Source organism: Pleurodeles waltl, chromosome 4_2, assembly GCF_031143425.1.
Source record: "Pleurodeles waltl isolate 20211129_DDA chromosome 4_2, aPleWal1.hap1.20221129, whole genome shotgun sequence".
Lineage (NCBI taxonomy): Eukaryota > Metazoa > Chordata > Amphibia > Caudata > Salamandridae > Pleurodeles > Pleurodeles waltl.
In genome coordinates this window covers 419,781,236-419,800,659 of record NC_090443.1, presented here as the reverse complement: position 1 = coordinate 419,800,659, position 19,424 = coordinate 419,781,236, and the positions used below count along the sequence as shown (strand labels likewise).

The following is a 19,424-nucleotide window of genomic DNA, read 5'->3' as shown; positions in this document are numbered from 1 at the left end:
TATATGTATGTTAAGTAAACCTATTAGGACTATGCCAATTCAATCATGTTTAAAGGGAGAGCATGGGCATTTTACTACTGGTTAGCAGGGGTAAAGAGCACAGAGTTCTAAAATGAGCAAAAATAGTAGGTCCAGCAAAAGGCAAAAAATCTGAGGTGACTATGCCGAAAAAGTGGATTTCATAAAATAGTTCCCTCTCTGTGATGAAATGCAGACAGTGTTTCTGCCTCTCAGGGCTTCACTGGGCTAAGAAACCAGACTTGACACTATTAATTGCTTCGATACTTGGCACTGAGTGACAGCTCTGTCAATGTTCAGTCATGGACTGGCTAGTGACTGAAGACTGCTACTTGGGTAATATGTATAATAATTACTTATATTCTAGGCCTTATAAACTCCATTCTATTACATAGATGTTTGTGTGCGGCATCATATTTATTTTCTACGTAGAATTAATTGGTGGGGCTTATAGTTTAATGTTTATACGTGTATACATTTAGGGACCCAGGGTAAGAAAAATAAAAAACATAGGAAGGATTCCACATGGCTGATGGATCTTGCAGGAGTCTTGTTAATCAGTGAAACCACACCATAAAACAAATGTGTATGTATTTCATGTACTTCCAAAACAAACCTCCAAGACGACCATGACCCTTTTATCTCGAAGTTAATTATTTTGCTTCCTTTCATCTAAAATATCCAAACACTGCTCACATCGTATATACGGTTAAAACATGTCCACATACTGTTAACGAGCTGCAAATACAAGAGATGTACTATTGGGATGTCAGAGAATCCAGTGTAGAACTGCGGCTGCACAAGCGTAGGCCCATGGAGTGAGTATCATTCATAAATACCACACTGGCTTCTCACCCAAGCAGAGGCAACAGTTCAGATGAGTACAGAGGTCGAACTATACAAAGTACTTTAGAGGCATGACAAACTCTATTGGTGCTGCCAACGCAAACGTATAGAGGGAATCAACATAATTTGGAAATTTCAATTGTGGAGAGTCCAGCTTCCAGACTATGATGTTTATTGTTATTTCATGTTTGCATCTCGTCCGGTGACACTAAAGACGGTTTTGGTCTTCCCTCACTGCAGTTCCTGGCAGGGTCACAAATGTGCAGGACAGAGACTATTCTATCAGGGGTGGTCTTTGCAGAATATGGTGACGCCAGCATCCAGAAGACTTTGTACATGTCGCTGGCAGAATGCAGGGAAGTTGCTCTTGGTCCCTGCTTCTCCCTTACCACTATATCCAGCTGATTATGCTCAGCACTTTGATATGTGATGCATGTTTTTTTTGTTGCCAACCTGTAGTCGTTAAATCTAGAGTTGGCGTGTATTTGCCAAGGACTTCCATTTCTGACCGCAGTGCAAGACTATGTATATCCTATGTGTCTCCCCTGGTTGGGCATGTAGTGAATGTGCAGGTCGATTCATTCCTCCTTCGGCCTGTGCGTTCCCAGATTGGCTGTTGGGATTGTTGTGACGTGATCAAGTTGGGACCCCTTCCCCTTTGTGAATGCCAACAAAAATATTTTTTCAGAGCAGGTAGTGGTCCTATGGACCACTGCCTACTCTGAAAAAAACGAAACCAAATGGTTACGGATTTTTTTCTTTCCTTTAAGGAAAACGTTCTGCAAAAATAAAAAATAAACTGCTTTATTAAAAAAGCAGTCACGGACATGGTGGTCTGCTTTCTCCAGCAGGCCACCATCCCTGTGAGTGCCTAGACTCGCTATGGGGTCGCAAACTGCGACTCACCTCATTAATGTTCATGAGGTGGGTCTTTGCGACCCCATAGCGAGTCGCAGAAGGTGTCTGAGACACCTTTCTGCATCTCGGATTGCGAGTTGCAATTTGCGAGTCGCTATGACTCGCAAGTCGCAATTTCATACCTACCTACATCTGGCCCAAAATGGCTGGAGCCCAGTGTAGGAAGGTCACTGGCTAAAGAGCCTTCAGGTGTTTCCTTAAGGTCAATTTAGAAATAGTAGATCTCGTGTTTTAGAAGGGGCAGTGGTTTCACAATTTGGGTGCAACATTTGACAAGTGTGGTCATTATGGCCAACACATCTGCAGCTGGGAAGAGCATGTACCTGTAGACAGTCAGGAAGCAGGTCTTCAGAGTGATGTTGGATGCAAGGCAGAACTATCTCTCACACAGTTATGCGGAGTGAGTTAACCCAGTGGTGATGGTGTAGGCATGAGTGCGAAGCCACAGTGGTGGTGCTGGGCGTGGAGCCGGTCTAGATTCAAAGAAATCTTGATGTAACCTGGTACCAGGCAGTTTAAAGGTAAAATAAGCATGGTTTGTGCTTCTTGTGGGGTCCTGTCCTCTATTCTGTGCTGACACAATCCATAAGCAACTTTCAGTGGCAGAGAGGAGACCAGAGGTGGACTAGCTTATCTTGGAAGTGGTATATTTTTGGACAGACCAGTTCTTCCAAAAGATCAGTGGGGCCAACCCAGACCTGACCCTAATAAGCCCCACTCCAAATAGCATATGTGACTACGTGTGTCATCAGATCCCACTGTCCAGTTGGGCTCTTTCCGCTCATTGCCTGTCTGCATTTGTGATGTCACCATTAGGTTTGAACTTGAATAGCACTGGAGCTTCTCCAGATCCTGCAACTCTTACTGTAAGCAACAGGAAATCCACCTTGGCGGGAAGTCAGCACAGCTGCTCAGACCAGGTTGATGGCGTGTGCTTGGCCTGCGGCTCCTCTGTCACATAGTTTGATTTCTGGCAGTTAGTTTTTTTTTCTGTTCTGTGTTCACCTGAAAGGGGAGAGGAACATCCAGGCCTTCTGCCTCTCCAAACAAATGTTGTCACTGCCCTATCATTCGGGATCTAAGGTGAATGGTGGTGGCAGAGGCAAAGAGTATTGTTTAAGGGGTACAGGATATTTTACATGCACCCCTCGTGGAGAAGCTGCCTGTAGGAGGCAAACCTACTTCCTATAGCAAGGGCCCCTTCTCTATCTTCCCATGTGGGACATATGGAACTAGTGTGTCAAACATATGTACGAGTGCCTAGTGGTTCAGGTGAATGGAACATGGCCGTATAGTGTGGCCGCACAAGCTGGTAGTTATGCTGCGACTACACTTTGTCCAAAATGGACCTACAGCCTAGTCTCTGCAGTGACAGCCCCCTCCCTTAAAACAGTTATATAGCGAGAGGTGTGTGGTTGCCATCGACTCTGCAGCAAGGTCTCAAACCCTCTGGGTTACCAGTCCTGAAACTAAACCGAAGGAGCTATTGTTACAAAGGGCCAAAGGTATCTTTGCATCTTGTTAAATTATATTCTTTTGGCTTCCACATCTGTATCACTGCCTACCCTTTATTTATTAACCACATAATGAATTGAACTTGTACAACTAAGTGCAGGACCATAGGATATCTTTGGCCAAAGGGCACTGTTATAGCAAACAGCATGTAAACGCTATTAAAAATGTTTGGGTCGTATCTCAGTTCCATAGGGTGCTGGCTTTATTGGTCTTTAACTTACATTTCATTAGTAAAAGCTTATCTTTCGCTTGGGGGAGAAGAGAGCACGGTTTATAGACTGTTCCTCCTCCTGGCCTACACTTGGGTCACTGCCTAACTCCGCAACGTCTATTGAGCTGGTGCTTCTGTTGCCTGGTGATATGTCCAAGGACCAAATGTCTCTCTTCTGATGCCTGAGGGGGCGGATATTATGGGCACGGGCAAGGCCCTACATTAAGAAAGTGCACCGTATCCCTCCTATTACTGACATTCACACATTATGCTATTAACTGCCTCGAGGGAGTTCTAAGGCACATTTTAAGCCTGAGTGAAACACGTCAGCTTTCAGCTGTTCATGGATGTAATCACCAAGTATACTATTCCACGTTTTTTGCCGTAGGAATACCAACTTACTGGTATTTTTAGAAGTGTGCCCTGGTCTTAAACACCTGTACATAAGGTTCTATTCATTGAGGATCTAGGAATGGCACAACAGTTAGTCCATTGAGTGTTCTTCACTGTGCCATTGTGTGTCTAAGTTTCTAACTACTCCTAACCCCGAGAGTAACACTTGTTTGCTGGATTTTACTACCCCTGGAGAATCGAGTGACTGGAGGGAGTAAGTTGCTTATTTAGTTGAAGGACAAAAGTATTGGACTTGGAACAACTGTGGTAAATTATAATACGCACTAGATACCTTGCCCACTGACTACTCTAAGAACCCAACAACAGGCCTTATTTTTAGGTCGAGCACGCAAGCTCTTTGACGTGTTGCAATCTATCTGTGGGCTTTTAACCACGCACACCCATCACGTTCACTCATTCGTGGGCTTGCCTTTCAAAAATCCTTTGTTATCATTGGTAAATGCTTTACGCTTGTCCCTCCTTGTGGCACTTTTGCTACCTCTGTGGCCATCGACCCTGTTACATGGATAATTGCACTTTTACTGATACGTTTACTGCGAGCAAACTTCTTTTTCCTGTCGTGTCTCTCTTTCGTGCTCACGGTGGCCATGGCGATTTGAATTGGCTTGCTTATGACAACTGTTTTACTTTTCATTTTCAATTTATGTGGCAAGAAAAGTCCAGTTAGGAACTTACAACGCTAATAGCTCTAATTAGAGCAAACACGAGACTCATTTCATTGCAAATGCTTGTTTAAATATGATGTATATTTGCATTTTCAGCACTACTCATGCTTTGAACAGTGCAGGTCTTGTTTGACTCTCCTCTTTCACCGTGTAGCATCAACCATCTTGTCTCTGCTCCCTTTCGTGGACGTTCCAAGCGAGGAAGTGGTTGGTCTTGAAGAGAGAGGGTGGCATGCCGTGAGGCTGCTCTATGTGTCTGTCCGGCGACAAACTTGCATCCGACCGAACGCCTAGAGTGGCGGAAGTAGAGTACAGTGTTCACAACAGCTCGAGAAGCGTGCAAGGCCGTATCCTTTACAGGCCCCAGCAGGGAATTCGGATGTTGGTTTTCCTGCCAACTTCCAGGAACAGGGTGGAAGGAAGTGGGTTTCACTGGGCTCTCCTGGAGCTCTCAGGGATGTTCGTCCTTTTGTTTTACAGGTCCCCAACAGGGATTGCAGATCTTGCTCTTCAGGCTTTTTCCCAGGCGTAAGCGGAGGCTGCAGTCTCCGAAGAAAGCCCCATAACAGCCAGCAGTGCACTAGTTTGCATCCTTTGATGGCCCCAATCAGGGACTTTGGTTTTGATGCCCACGTGTTTGCATCAGACAGAGCCATTTTAGAATTGTTGACCTCGGGAGCACTGTTGTTTTTTATGATTCTCTGCTCCAAGTATACAGCTGGTGGTAACTCTCCATTTGCCACGTGGGTAAAACCTCCAAATTTCACTATTATGAAGCCAAAAGGCATTTGTACACTTGGGCTGCCTCAGCAGACATGTGAGGTCCTGTACCCAATACCTGCCTCAGCAGAGCTCTTTGGTTTAGGGGGCTGCTCACTCTAACTCTGCCAGCATTGCTATCTTGTGTGGGTGGGTTCTGTACCACTTATTTACCTTCATTGGTGGTCTCTGCTGTTGGTCACACACAATTCCATGCAGAGAGTGTTTTTTTCTAATTTTAATTAGGGTTTTTCTTGGTTGGGTTGGTGCATTGAAGCACTTTACACAACTAAATGGTGCTTGGTGATAATAGATGTGCGCAGAATATCTTTATTGAAACTGGACCTTATCCAGTGCTGCTGGAAGCTGGGGAATAACAGGTATATCTCTTTGGTTATGTCTGCAAGTTTGCAAGTGTCAAATCTACAAAATCAAGGTTCTTCCACCTAAGATGTAGTCTTTGGCTGGGTGAACAGTGGGTAAGTCCATGGCTAGTGACCTCTCATTCATAGCTGAAGACTTTGGGAAGGTAGCCATTAGAGCATTGGTACAATATCTTGTGTTTTTGGTACAGTTTCTTAAATTGAGATCCGTCTTTCATTTGGAGTCAGTTTTGAGACTTTGTAGTAGCGGTGATGTGGTTTGGAAGTATCAGACTGAGTCTTGCAGCGAAAATCTCCAACCGATCTGACGTAGCTTTTAGGGACACTTCACCTTCTCTGTCTCTATTGCCCAGCAGAGGACACTGGGCAGTAAAGTTTACTTCTGTTCTTCGGGCTCCCCACCTCTTGAGGGCACTTTGAGAGACTGACTCCAGATCTCTGTGGAGATCATTACTGGGCGGGTTTGAGGACACAGATAATGCGATTGAAACCCGAACTCCTGCACTTGTCCCCTACAGAGAATTATTCCTGGACAGTTAATGGTGTGAACATGGTGCCTCTCCTTCAGTTTTAGAGAGGATCTCTATGAGAAAGGCCGAGGTTTGAAAGATTGCGGAGACTGATCTCCTCTCTCACCCTCATGTGGTGTCTCCTGGACCAGGTTTGTGGCCCATAGTCTAGTACCATGGGCCACTAACCCGTTGTTGACAGAGCAGGAGTCTTACCCTTGGGGGGTAAGACTACCGTGTCTACCATGTTCCAGAGCTGCTGTTTCTGCCAACAGACCCTTGAGAACACTTTACGATGGGACCCTTCCAGCACATTGCCATCTACTTGTGGCCAATGATGAGATCCTGTTAGTGATACAAGCCCTGCTGGGCTGGTGTTGAGGTTCTGCTCAAGGCTAGAGCCTTGTTTCCTTGATGATCAGGTCCTGTTTGTGGTGCTAACCCTGTTGTGATGTACTGATACTTTGTTCTTGATGTGAGCCCTACTGGGCTGCTGGAGAAGCCTTGTTGATGACAAAGGCCATGATTAGCAGGTCAAAAACCTTTGTCCGTGCTATGTTTGTAGCATATAGTTATTTGTTATGTGGGTTCTGCTGAGCTGTGTATGAGTCTTTACAAAGAACACGAGCCCTGCCTTGCTGGTGTCTCGGCCCTGCTCATGATATGGGCCGAACGGGACTGGTGCTGAGGTTTCTTTCATGACAAATGCTCTGCTGAGCTGGCGATGACGTCCTGTTTGTGACATTGTCTGTGGTAGTAGCGAGGCTTTGTTCGTGGTTTGGTTGTAGTGAAGTCTTACTTGTGTTTCATTTGGAGCAAGGCCCTGTTTATGATTCATGCTCCGTCATCGAGCTTTGCTGGTCTTGTGGTGAGGCCTTGTGTGCCAAGCCTTCTTGTTGCCCGGTTGGCTTTGAGGTCTGTCAGCCCTGGTGGTTGCCGCCCGGCTTCGGATTAGCCTTCACAGAAGGCCTTTAGTTCTTGCGTCACAGACCAGTCTTTGTGAGGGGGCGTCGTGGGATGCAGTCGACCTCGGCCACAGGAAGGTCGCCAGCCGCTTAAATCTAACAGACCGGGCGGTTTTCTGTGACTCGCACGTGCACACACAGCAGACACTCAAGCACGGGGCCGGGCGAGGCACTGTAAAGGTAGGAGATTTCCATGTGGGCTGCTACATCGGGGGTGGTTCTGCTGCTGCAGAGGAATAATTCCACTGGATACCGTGGTACTCCCAAAAATAAAGTTGCAATGTTTGGCCCTGTTTTTTTTTCAAATGTGTACCCGTGGGCGTTATATATAGCGCTCTTACTAAAATGTTTTCCAGGTTTGCGTTTGGTTCCAAGCCCAGCACTACAATCATATAGATGGACAAGTATGGGAAACGTTTACCTGCTACCTATGTTCCCAGAGGTGACTATGGCCAGCAAAGCTGGCATGCCACAAAGCCGGGTTTAAATTAACTTAACCACATAATTGAAACGATTCAAAGGTAATAAGGATCTGGTAACACGCGGCTCCTTAAGGAGTGCCCCCGATTGACACCCTTGGAACGCCAACCCCAATATTATAAGTGTGAGGCTTTTATCTACGTGGATGTTTACCAGGTGGTCAGGCAGCATGTAGTACTCATAACACAAACCTCTTCTTTTCAAACCGCAAGGCATAACAAATGGTATTGTATTGTAGAGTTTATATACATGAGGCAGTGTGAACCATAGTCTAGTGAAAACAAAGAGGCCTTTATAGCAAATAGTCTTTAAACTTTCCGGGACATCCGGTGACTTGTTGGGATATCCGATTAGACCATGCTATCACCAGCATCTCTTTCCTGCACATCCCATTGAATGTTGCCTTGCCATGTTCACCTCTTCACACCTAGAACATTTTAAGTCCTTACACTCATCACTTAGAACACTGTATTCTTTATGACTATCACAATACACTTCGAAGTTACTCCAAACAATACAAAGTGTCTCATGTAATTGAGTTGTGTTTATATGGCTTTTAAGGTCTGGATTTTGAGAGTGCAGGTGTCTGGAGGCCTATTGTGAACAATGTAAATAAAATGGATGTTATGTTATGTGATGTGCACCATCCTGCTGCGGAGCAGGGGTGAGTCTAGCCAAACCTATGGCTAGTGGAGGATTTTTTTCTCACCTAAGACTATTGCCTTTTCAGGTGTAACCTTTTTCCTCCACTCAAGTATTGCATTGAACTGCAACAGGGACTACTTACACATGTAGTTCTCGCTCTGCTCCTGCTTGCTCCTACCCATAGTGACTTCCCTAGGGTAAACTTCATTGTGGGTGGTACATCAGTCCGTTTTTTAAGTTTGCCCAGGACGACAAATGTGCTGACTGTTGCGAGACATATGTTATCTTACAATGGAGTTAGAACCCGCCCATTGCTTACCACTGGTTGGCTTTGTTGTCACTCATTTGCTTGTTTCTCATTTGTTAGCCTTCTTAGGCTTTCCTTTCTCTTCTTGTGTTTGTTCCTCTCCTGGAGCATGGATGCATTACTTGTATCCTTCCATTGCTCATTTTCCAGGTGCTACCTTTTTCTTGTAAGTGCTCTAGAAGAGAGTTCCTGTGTTGACCCCCTTGTGTACTTCTCCCTCCTCAGTGTTCCTCTTTCTCACCCAACCTCAGTTCCATTCTTGCTTCCCTTCCACCCCCTTATCGGTTTGCTACCAAAGTCCTGCTTGCCCACCCAGCGCTGTCTGTTTGCTGCCACAATCCCTCATGCCGTGTGCTTCCCTCTCCCCTCCCATCTGCCCGCCATTGTCCAGGGACTTACCTATCTCGGCCCGCCCTCCACTGTCATCTTGTTTCCCCAGCCCCTCCCGCCACTCTCCATTGTCCATGTGCTTCCCCAGCCATCCTAATAGAAGGGTCGTCTCTAGGTCCCCACTCTCGCACCTAGCGAGTCCTCCATCGCAAGGGTGACCAAAGTATTCCCCAAAACCCTGGGTTTCCTAACATGGCACTACTGTTGCCCTCGTCCTGGCTGCACTCTATCCTTACATTCCATGGATTCCCAGAGGTGCCGGTCCTTCCCTGCATAGTCTCGTTTTCCCACAGACGAGGCCTTCTGGAGTGTTTTTCTCAACCAATCTCCCACTAAATCTCTCCACTCTTATGGCGAACAGATGGTGATCTGTCCGGGCCAGCGGCCAACGACCGCATGCACATTCTTTGGACGCCTGACACCAAACCACAATGATTCAATGACTGCTTGCCTCTGTGTTGGTTTTTCTGTGGGACCGAGGGCGGTGACAGCTTTAAAGATCAGATACTTTTTGTGCACGGGAGGGGCACCCCGATGTTATAAGAATTTGTCAAGCGCCACCATTGGGGTGGAAGATTTGAACGTTGTTGGGGATGGGGAAAGGTGAATAAGGTTCCAGAGAAAGAGGCAGATGCCTCGGATCTTCCTCGTGACGTGATGACGTGGTTTGCTTTTCCGTACTAATTCGCTAATAGAAGATGCACAGACTTAACTCCTTGGTGAATTTTGCCTCACACGTCCACAGAGCACATAAGATGCTGGCCTTCCACCAGGAAGGAGTGCCGGGCCGGCGCGTTTCATGTAGACACCTCAAATCCAGTCCAGGGCCATGTATCATAAATCATTTCCATTAGTGTATTTGTCCAATTGGTTCAATTGAAAGCAATGAAAACTATAGCTCCCAGAATGCACTGGGTTGTTGATTGAAATGTTGCGGGTTAGTTAGGCAGTGATATGTAAACGGAGCAGGCATTATGAGGGTACCTCTTTCAGTAAACCTCATGAAAGGTAGGCCCGTGTGCCTGGCACCCTCAAAATATGTACTGATCTCACCTGAGAAATATTTATTGAATAGTGGGCTGGCAGCCTCATGCTGGTTGAGGATGTGCCTGCGCCTAGCAGGTTCTTGGCCCTCGGTGAGTTTGACAGCACAGTTGCTTGTCCAGGACACTCGCTTTATACCTAGCGCCCCCCCCGCCCCCCCACCAATAACCTCCGTTTATCCAGCCAACCATTACCTGTGCATGCGACCTCTTCTTCCACTCTGCCATCAGCACTCCAGCCATTGGCTGCCAGATGCCCGATCCTAGGACTGGATTTGACAGTGGCCACCTCAGTGGTCCATTTATATTAGGCTGGTAAAGCGAGAGGGCTAGCAGCACGGAGACAATCCTTTTGTGTAAAATGTTGTTGCTTGGAAAATGATATGCTCTTAGCATTTTGGTGGTTGGACTGCTCTGAACTATACTGCCCAATGCATACTAAAATAATGTGCGTTCAAAATACACCATTTAGAAGCATTTTTTTTCTTTGTGAGTTAGTGGTGGAAACCTCGACCTCCAATTTACGCTGGTGGATATGTACGGAAATAGGGCGATTTCCTGACTTACCAGTGTGCTTGAAAGGCTGGTAGGTAGTTTCGAGACAAAACCTATCACCTTTTTTCTGTGCCCTCCCCAGTTCTTCCATTCTTATCTCCTCTTGTCTTTGCATCCTGTGTGCTCTTTCTCTGTGCCTTTCATTATAGATTTTAGGGGCTCTGTCCCATCCTGTCTTCCTGAAGTACCACCCACATAACATTGACTAACTGTACCCAAGCCGTACCAGCCTTCCAGTAGTGCAAACCAGATGGTTTGTGATTGAGTCGGTCTCAGCACCACTGGCCTTCCAGGAGCAACAGCCTCAAAGGATGTGACTGGCTACCTTATCAGCCAACCAGCAATCCTGAATTGTCTGTGCCCTACATGGCTGACTGCCCCAACCCTCTAGGTCTTCCAGAAGTGTAGGCCCAGCATGAGACTCGCTGCCCAAGACCATTGATCGGCCAGAAGTACCAGCCTGACATGCGACTGACTTTACCACAGCCCCACCAGCCTTTCCAGGCACCGGCGTACAGTCCAGTCCGTGACGTTACATTTTCCTCCGCTTCTGCCATTTCTGGACCCTGAGAGGAGTCTGAGGGGAAGCTGTAAGGTTATGGAGGGGGGCAGAGTCGGGGGTCACCCGGGGATTCTGTAATCTCAAACCATCTGTCTTCCATTTGCATGGAATGTGCTTCCCTAAAGAAATGTCTCGCTCAGCTCTCCATGAAGGGGAGACCCGGGCCTCTAAGGAGGCCTCGCTTCCTCTGCCTCACTCTTCCGTATCCCTCCTCTCACTCTGTTCATCCCTTGCTGTCCACCCACTCCTGCTTCTCTCCTGTAGCTCATACCTTTTCTTTAAAGGGCCTCCTTTCTTTTCCCCTTGCTGTGCGGATTGCTAAATGTCATCCTATTTCCCTCAGCCTTTCGCCACCACTTTCCCCTCTCCTCCTCCTCCGTTTCACATTTCCTTCTAGTTCACCGGCACTTTTTCCATTCCTACACTAAGAGCTATTGTATCCAGACATACATAGTGCAGAACTAGTCGGGGCACAATGTGGGCTATGCCCATTTCTGGGGAAGGGGCTCCTAATGCTCAGCCTTTTGAGACCCCACACAGGGTGCGATCGAGGGCTTTTGGGGGACGATCCCGTTGAAAACAATGGAAATATCGTAAAGCATGTTTTTGGGCGGCGTGGAGGTTTTCAGGTAGGGTGACAGTCAGCCCTAGGGGGAAGCATCGTCCAAGGGAGGGTGAGTTGAGAAGTGCGGGTGGATGAATGGGTGGTTTAAAAGGGGTCTGTAAGGGATGGTTTGAGATCATGTATACAAGCGATGGGGGAGAGGTAATAGTTCCCCGTGGTTGGGCCCTGAGACCGTGCCAGCAGCAATGTTTTATTTTGCCATGGCTCCTAAAACACAGATTAAACCAAGAACCATACAATGCTGCTATAAAAAAGAAGCTACAAACACTTGCATTAAGTAAAGGTTCCTAGTTCATTATCCAGCAACTCAACCAGCCCTTTCAAAGGTGGGGGTTTCTGTCGCGTTGTGTAATAATTTATGTATTTACTGCCTCGTCGGTGATGCAGTTGATCTGCTCCCCTGAGCTCTCTCCTCACCACGGCTCCTTTTGCATATCCCCGTTTTTCTCCTCCTCCTCTTTCACCTGTCTTTTGCGGAACTACATACCTTCTTTGTAGCTTTGCTGCTTATATTCCTAATAGTTAAATAGTCGATGGCGCAGTCCTGTCATTAGCACAGTCCTTTCTCCACTTTTTCGTTTCATTTGTCTTAAATAATAAAAAGCCTTCTCGTTTCGTTACATCGTTTCATTTCCCCCCTTCCACCCTCTCCGTTTTCACATGCAACCTTCATTATGTTTTTCTCATTTTTTTTTCTCCATTATTGTTTCTCATTTCCCTGCGTTCCCAATAATTATTTTCGCGTTTCCTTTTTTCAATTTCCAATATTTCCTTTCATTGCTTACCCACTCACTTCACCCCTTCTCCCCGCCAGCTCGATGTAACGTGAGGGGGTTGTTCTGAAACCTCGAGCTTACTTTTCAGAAAAGTGGGACATTGCGCCTTACTCAGATATGCTGCTTTTTAGGTTTGACTATATTGGGTACTACACAGTCTAATGATCAGTCAATAATAAGGAGCGGACCAGCTGGATTGAAAGTGTCTCTTGACGCAGTCTTTGGCTATAGCACTACTTCCTATGGTTAACCTTGCTATCCTAAAGGTAAGGACTGTCAGGGTAATAGGCAAAGTGCTGAGAAAACTGGAACAGAAGCTCGTGACTGCATTGGTCTCTGTGTCCAGGACAGAGCAGAGGCCGACAACCTGGGGAACCCGTGTCTGTGGCACATTCGATAACACTGTTGCCCCCTTGATAACTAGGCGATTTTAGTTTGCGGTTCTTTGATAAAAGGCAGCTCATTCTCGGGCTCTATAAACTGCTCTTGGAGCAGTTCAAAGGATACAGGCCTCTATGTCATGCCCGTGACCGAGGGTGGGGAGGTGGTACAACTTCATACACCTGCGTTATGTGTTCCAAATATGTAGGCTGTTGAAGGCAGATAAAGGTGTTTTCTACATTAGATACATATCTGCAAGCAGTTTACATGTTAAGATTCATGTATCTAAGAGTGCCTATTCACGCTAATCTCTAGTATTTTGTTTTACAGACCGGCCAGCCAAGACCTCTGAGGTGGGCTGTGTCCCTTCTGGCCAAGAGTCCAACAAAACAGTGCCTGCGGACTCAGAGGATGTCTGCCCACGAGGACCAAGCATCACTGTGGCCAAAAAACAGAACTGGGCCAGGTTCTCTTCCTGCACTAGGGAACCTAGGATTTATTTTAGTAGGAAACATCCCTTTGGTCACCAGGCAGCTGCAAATCCTCAGAACCACTCAGTCAGGCTGTGTGGACAGCCTCCTGAGACCAGCATGAACTGCAGTGTTCCAGAGGTAGTATCCACCCCAGGGGACACAAGATGTTCACTGAAGACCAATGCAGAGCACCTCTCCTGTTCTCCTAGCCCAAATCCTCTCCAGGATGTGTTGAGGATTGAGGAGAACACTTCTAGGACTTCTTCTTCTACTCCAGTTATGAAGTTTACTGGCCACCACCAGAGCAGCATGGACAGCAAAACCAAGGTTTCTATCAGCCACCAGCAAGTTTGCACCTCTTCTAGCACCATTAAGTACAGTGGTCATGGTGCCTACCTCCAAAGTCTGGAGCGAAGCAGCAGGGAATGGGTGCTCTCCTCTGGAAAGGGCTCCGGCTTGGAAGAAGGTCAGACGATGACATCTGTGGATGAACTGAAGGAGTCTATCACCCAGTCCAATGAAGGAGACATCTGGTACAACCCCATCCCAGAAGATGAGGACCTGTCCACTATGTTGGACAAGACAGACCCTTGGAAGAAGTGGGGGATGGTGGCAAAAGAAGGAAACATAACCCATACAAGTAGCACTATGGCAGCACCTGGTCATGCTGACTCCACAAAGAGGTCCAGCACTGATACAGTGACTTCTAGCAGCTTGGGATTACAAGCATTACCAACTGTTCCTCAAGCCATAAATGGCTTGGCCGACAGTCCCTCCTTTAAGACTGTCCGTGATCAGGCAGCATTGGCTGGGGCACTGCAACCACAGAGTTTGCCTGAAGACAATCTCTCATCGAAAGCTGAAATTACTGGTTAGTAAGTATGTTTATTTGGATTTTATTCTTACATATGATAACTCCACAGGTTTGGGTGAAATCATACAATGTCTAGTGAATATTCTTGTTTCCACCCCAGAAGTATACCCCCAATCTTAATAATGAATTCAAACGAGGTTGGTTCATACTTACCTACCATGGCAAATTTTGATAGAAGGGAAATGTATTTCATTTGGTGTTCAGCTTGGCCATTACAATCATTCTGCAAAGAAATAATACATCCACCTCCATTTTTTGTATACAACCAACAACAAAATAGCTATGGCGCAGTCCCCAAGATTAAATCTTCCTATTATAGCATTTTATAGGCAATTGATTTGGAGATCATCTCTAGACATTTCAATGTGTGATAGGGCATGGTCCATGTTGCCTAAGTTGGGTGCCCCTTGTAATATGAAATGTAGTGTAAGCCGGAGTAAAACATATTTGAACTCTTTCTTGATTCTGATTTTTGTTCCGAAGGGGTAATTTCGACACAGGTTGTCTTTCTCTGCTCATGAGGTTTATCTTCTCACATTTATAACCAGCAGAGCGGTGATATCATAGTCCTGGAGACCATTTTAATGTATTTTCTTTTAATACATTACATTTGTCAAACACTTTTATTGTGTTAAAACAAACCTAATTTTTGTATTAAATTATGCTTATTTTGCAATGTTAGTGGACAATAATTCAAAAATCCATGCCTAAATTGATGGAAAACATTTTCCTATGATCTACCTACACGTTTCCTCCTAGTCACACACCTTCGGCAATCACACACTGCTCATGATGTAAATGGCGGATTCCCTAGGTGGGAAGTAAGCTGTTCATCTTATTTTTCTAATACAAATGGTCACCTTCATAATCCTGTAGTTATTAAGTACTAAACCACCCTAAGGATATGAATTTATTAATATTCCTGTACAGAAGAAGAAATCCCTGCATGATAATATCAGGGCGTACAGATGGAAAGGACACCTTACAGGCAAGAGTTTGAATAGTGAGACCAAATTAATGATGTATGTTAAGCGGCCTGATATGGGCATCAGACAGGTTTGGCAAATAAGATGCATACTTTTTAGTAAACGAATCTGAAAGATAAGAAATCAGTTGTTGCTGGTGGGGGATGCTTGTCTGTGGGTCAACTGGTAGAATGAAAACATCCAGCCTTCTAGTGAAAATTCGACACTCTAAATGCTGTAAGCACGTGAGTACTGATTGGTTCAACAGAAAAAGCACCATTTGTTGTAGTGGCAATAACTATGGAGCTTCCAAACTGTTACTGTCTTGAGTAAACTGTGGATAAGCATCAACTCTACAGTTTGAGAAAAAATTTGAATGATATATTGAGCAAACACACAAAATAACTTAATAAGGCCCAAGGGCCGAAAGCATTGTGGTGCTGGCTTCAAAAGAGAAATGCCTGTCCTAGTCACAAATTCTTTCTGAGTTGTAAAAGTCACTAATTTGATTTTTTTTGTTGCAAAACTATGCAAGACAAAGCTGTACGTGTTGGTCCTCAACCCTGTTTATCGTGAGAATCTAAACCGCTGATGCTGGAGAAGGAGAAATGCATTAGTTATTAAATAAAGGTGATTCAAAAATGCAATGCAAAGGAAAAACATCTATTTACTGTTGGGTGCACCTGCACTGCTCCCATGAATCAATCTGTGGGTACTAACTTTCTTTTTTTGTCTCCAATTTCTAATTCCTTCACATTTACAGTACATTTTAAAATGTTCAATTGTACATTCAGCTTCTTTATTTATACACACTTTAATAATCTTTTAATATGTTGTAATTTTCTAAGTAGTTGCGGACCCCCTGTGGAGGCTTCACGGACCCCCAGGGGTCCCCGGATCCCAGGTTGGAAACCACTTCTCTAGTGTATAAATCAGTGCTTGAAATGGAAAAATTAAAGTGCCGGTACTCTGAATCAGAGTACCCGCTTGTTTCTAAGAAGTGCCGGTACTCTCCAATTGAAAGTATTACGTTTTTCTTGAGATGGGCCGGTAATCTCCCTCTCAAAATAAAAAAGTGCCGGTACTCAGTACCGGCCCATTTAAAGCACTGGCAATCCATTGTCTATTCTATAGCAGTCCTTTTACATTTTTGTTTTAAATTACAAGCCACTTAAAACAATTATCTTTTGTGATTACGTTCCCAAAATGGCCCTCAGTTGTTCATTATCTTGTCTCCTGATAAAAGAACAGTTTTTCCCTGGTTGCCTGTCCGATTTGGAAATAAAACGTGGAAATGTTTGAGAATGTAAGCATCATTCTCTTTGCAGATGTCCTCCTAATTTTTAGGGTATGCAGTTGGGTATATGGAGTGTTTAACTGAGTATGGTAATTTAAAAGCCATGCAACTTCGTTGATTGAAGTGGCCTTCAATCCAGGTAAAGCCACAGTGTTGGAATTTCAACCTGGATAATTTAGTAGCAGATATGGATTGCAGTTTTGGCTACATTTGTCTAAATACATGCCCCAAATTGGGAATGTGAATAAATAATTTTCACTAATCAAAGGAGTGGGGTCGCTCACTGAGGAAGGTGCCATATGCACCAATTGCAAGAGACGCTTTGTAACTAGCAAGCCAGAGCATGGTTTATATTCCTAATTGTTTTTTTACTGTGCATTTATTCCTTTAGATCAGACCTCTAGCCCGGTTCTTGCCAGTCCGGACCTGGAAGCAGTGAAGAGTCCTGCCCCAGCGGACAGCCCCCAGGCCTCCAAAAAGGTGGGTGCTATCAACAAAATGAAGTCCCCTGGCACGGTACGACGCCTCTCGATGAAGATGAAGAAGCTGCCTGAGCTGAGGCGCAAGCTGAGCCTACGGAGCACACGCAACAGCCGACCGGACCCCGACGGCTCGTCCCCCAAGGAGTCCAGCAACGTCATCAGCCGCTACCACCTGGACACCAGCGTGGCCACGCGCGAGGCCATGCGGCGCAGCAAGGCGGGGCAAGCTTCCAAGGCCGCCAGCAAAGGTGGTTACCTGAGTGACGGGGACTCCCCGGAACTGATCGCCAAAGCAGACAAGCGTCACTCGGGAGGGTCACAGGAGGACAAGGGCTGCGAGCTGGATGTGGACGCCTTCCGGCATTATTGCATGAGTGCGCACCCGCGCTGCGTCCAGCACCTGTCGGGCCTGGTGAGTGTGCACCTGTACGGGGTGAAAGACGTGAAGTCCTCCAAGACTGATTCAAAGGACATCTTCTGCGCGCTTCAGGTGGACGGGGTGAACAGGGCACGCACTGCCCTGCTGACCTGCCGGGCGGCCTTCCAGAGCCTAAACCACACCTTCAACCTGGAGCTGGAGAGTGCCCAGCTGCTGAAGCTCGTCGTCTTCTCCTGGGACCCAGTCGCTGGCAAGAACAGAGTCTGCTGCCACGGCTCGGTCAGCCTGCCGCACATCTTCAAAGGTGAGGCCGGGGTGCCTTCGGGCTGTCTGGATACGTGGTTAGGGGGTCCCAGAGGTCTGGAATATCAGACTTCCAACTGGACATCGCTGCTTGTTCACGCTTGGGGTAGCCCCCGTTCTATATACCACATGACAGATTCAGTCCTCTTAGGAGCCTACTACGTGCAAAGCACAACATGAGACCTGAGCACAAAGTGACACAGATTAAATGGGATTTGTCACTGAGCTCCCCCCAAATCTACACACCGGGTGTACGTGAGATTCCAGATACAGAAAAAGCCAGGGAAAAAACTGTCTTGGACCCTGCTACTCCATCCATAACCCAGTCATTCACTCATTTGCCACACATTCAGCCACCTGTCTCCCAATAAAATCTTGTCATACTTTCCTCTTGTGTAAAGCTCCTCATTAACCCTTCCACACATTACCTTCACTCCTTCATCCACGCATCGTTCAGTTAGTTAATTGACTCGTCATACATTCTCTATCTGAGGTCAGTAAGGGCCAGATGTAGCATTATTGCAAATTGCGACTTGCAATTTGCAAGTCAGAGCGACTCGCAAATTGCAAGTCGCAATTTGCAATGCAGAGCGGTGTCTCAGTCGCTATGGGGTCGCAAAGACCCACCTCATTAATATTAATGAGGTGGGTCGCAAATTGCGGCCCCATAGCGACTATAGGCACTCGCAAACATGGAGGCCTGCTGTAGTCAGCAGACCTCCATGTTCGTGACTGCTTTTAAATAAAGCAGTTTTTTTTTTTGTAAGTGTAGCCCGTTTTCCTTAAAGGAAAACAAGTTGCACTTAAAAAAAAAAACGAAACCTTTAGTTTCGGTATTTTTTCAGGGCAGGTAGTGGTCCCTTGGACCACTACCTGCCCTGAAAAAATAGTTTTGGGTCCATTCACAAAGGGGAAGGGGTCCCATGGGGACTCCTTCCCGTTTGCGAGTGGGTTACCATCCACTTCAAGTGTATGGTAATGGAATTGCATTCTACTGCGAATCGCAAATAGGAAGGGAACACCCCTTCCTATTTGCGATTCGGAAATGCATTTTGCGAGTCGGTCCCGACTCGCAAAATGCATTTCTGCATGGGAAACACGCATTTGCGAGTCGCAAACGGCAAATTTTGCCGTTTGCGAGTCGCAAAGTGTTTCCTGCATCTGGCCCTAAGTTCGTCCACTCAATTTCCAACCGGTAATGCTATCACTTGCAGTGTCGGCCCGCAGTTTTAGAAGGGAGGGGGGTGGGCAGCACACTTGCACTCATTCTTTCACACACACCCGAAGGCAGCAGTCCCAACTTCGTCACAGAGTGGGATAGGGTCAGTGAGACTGCTGACCCCACCCCACTCTGTGACGAGGTGTCACTGATTCACAGTCGCCCTGGGGGCTTCAGGGCTTAAACCTGAAGCAACCAGGTCGATGTCAATGGGTGACGCTTCCTTTGTCACCGAGGGGGAGGGCCTCGAGGCACCTTTGCTGGGCCGAGGAGGTCACGCCCACAGGAGCTGTGACCTCTTCAGGCCAGCAAAGTTCAGCTCAAGCTGCCAGGAGTCTGCGCAAATCGCGCATGTCTGCTCCTGGCTGCCTGACCTGAACATGAGGAGTATCTGTCAGGCTGACCTTTGTCCAAATTGCGGCCCCATACCGACTATAGGCACTCGCAAACATGGAGGCCTGCTGT

At 46.4% G+C, this 19,424-nt stretch overlaps 1 protein-coding gene across 1 annotated transcript in view; it reads left to right on the top strand.

Moving 5' to 3' along the window:
- The window catches only part of SYDE1 (synapse defective Rho GTPase homolog 1), a 142,032-nt gene that overhangs the window by 34,685 nt on the left and 87,923 nt on the right, over nucleotides 1-19,424 (top strand). The window contains exons 2-3 of the mRNA XM_069231653.1: nucleotides 13,298-14,311; nucleotides 16,968-17,741. Of these exons, the coding sequence (XP_069087754.1) occupies nucleotides 13,298-14,311; nucleotides 16,968-17,741 (1,788 nt within the window). The remainder of the gene's footprint in view (nucleotides 1-13,297; nucleotides 14,312-16,967; nucleotides 17,742-19,424) is intronic.